Below are 1,870 nucleotides of genomic sequence, written 5' to 3'. Positions count from 1 at the left end.
TCAAGCTTTTACAACTGTTTTTCTGAGATTTTTAACCTGCACGACTAGTTTCCTGACTGCCCAGCCAGCAAGTCCCAAGTCTCTAATGATTAAGTCACATTAAACATTCTACTATGGTTAACTCTTATTAAGACTTGTAAAACACAGACCCATCTTGTAACCAGTCGCCATCTTCTCCTCTGAAAATGTGCCATGTGCCATCCCACCACCGCTTAATTAAGACAGCTTGCTGATCTGTTTGAGATCTGTTTCTGTTTTTGGTTATTTTTGCTTACAATAAGGATTAAACTCCACTGAAATTGTCTTAAAAGTGTCAGCTGAAATGCTGCACAAGAATAGATGCCTAAAGTCTCTAAGGAGAAGTCAAGTTAAAATACTGGTGAAATATTTCTTTATAGTTTATTCACTGGCATTCATTCCCCTGAGTCATGTCTCTGTCATCTTTTACTTGAAACAATGTAATAGGCTCCCAGCAAGATTCCCTGATGCTTACCTTCCTTCTAGTTAGTCTATTCTCACTTTTTCACTTTTTGCTTTCTTCGAAGGAGCTGGTGATTCGAACCTAGGCCCGTGCACACGCTCAGCAAGCATTCTACAGGGTGAGCTACTCACCCACTTTAGTTAGTCTATTCTCAACTGTATTGTCATGCTACATTTTCTAACATACACTCTTCGTTTTGCTATTCCCACCTTTGAAAAGCCATTTAAAAGAGCATTATAGCTTGGGTCCTCGCGTCCAAGATGACCAAAAAAAGAAGGAATAATGGTCGTGCCAAAAAGGGCCGCAGCCATGTGCAGCCTATTTGTTGCACGAACTGTGCTAGGTGCGTGCCCAAGGACAAGGCCATTAAGAAGTTCGTCATTCGAAACATTGTAGAGGCCACAGCCTTCAGGAACATTTCCGAAGCAAGTGTTTTCCATGCTTATGTACTTCCCAAGCTCTATGTGAAGCTGCATTACTGTGTGAGTTGTGCCATTCACAGCAAGGTGGTCAGGAATCGATCTCGTGAAGCCAGGAAGGACCGAGCACCCCCACCCTGTTTTAGACCTGCTGGTGCTGCCCCACGACCTCCACCAAAGCCTATGTAAGGAGCTGGGTCCTTAATGAATGAAGAAAAGCTATCTTCTGGAAAAAAATAAAATGGGAATTATAATTCAAAAAAAAAAAAAAAAAGAGCATTATGGTTAAACATAGTAGTTGAGTTCATCGTGACAAAATTATACATGCATAGAATCTGATTTGCCCCATTTCAGTCCCTGTTTCCCACCCCCATAGTTTTTAATGATTGTCAATGTCTACAGTACAAATCAAAACTATATAGGTTAACATGAGACCCTTTATAACATGCCTCCTATTTCTTGCTTGCCTTTCTACTTTCTCCAACTCCTTACCTTTCTCTTCCAGAGCTTTCCCTGACAGTCACCATGCTTTCTCAGTTCTCTACCAACACCCTGGCCTTTTATGGGCATTTAATTTTATACCTTGAGTAGCCCTCTTTGGGTAAGCAAGTCCTCTTCATTCATCCTTAAAGATCAGTTTCAATGTCTCTGCAGAACTCCCCAGACACTATCACTATATTCCCTGGAAAAGAAGTATCTTCACCTAAATACATGTCTCTAGCTCAGTCAATCCTTGATGAATGACGTTGACATTCAGTGACATCCAATGTTGTGAACCCCATGTTAATATGACTAGGAATTGGCCTCTAATTTAACAGAAACTCCCTTAAAGAAAGAAATTCCTGCCTGAAATAAGTGTTCATCGCAAAAATCAAGTTTTTCTTGGTTATAACGTCACATGCATGCTCAACCCCTCATCTTGATCCTTTTCTTTTGATGGCTTTCTTAGTAACTGATTCTGAACTTTTCA

At 40.5% G+C, this 1,870-nt stretch overlaps 1 protein-coding gene across 1 annotated transcript; it reads left to right on the top strand.

The window, feature by feature from the left end:
- Positions 1-727: 727 nt before the first annotated feature.
- LOC306641776 (small ribosomal subunit protein eS26-like) lies at positions 728-1,163 on the top strand. Its single transcript, XM_079107008.1, has one exon. It carries the CDS (start codon positions 742-744, stop codon positions 1,087-1,089), a length of 348 nt encoding a protein of 115 aa, XP_078963134.1. The 5' UTR covers positions 728-741; the 3' UTR covers positions 1,090-1,163.
- The last annotated feature ends 707 nt before the right edge of the window (positions 1,164-1,870 follow it).

This window comes from Sciurus vulgaris, assembly GCF_902686455.1.
Source record: "Sciurus vulgaris genome assembly, chromosome: 12".
NCBI lineage: Eukaryota > Metazoa > Chordata > Mammalia > Rodentia > Sciuridae > Sciurus > Sciurus vulgaris.
This window is presented reverse-complemented; position numbering and strand designations above follow the sequence as displayed.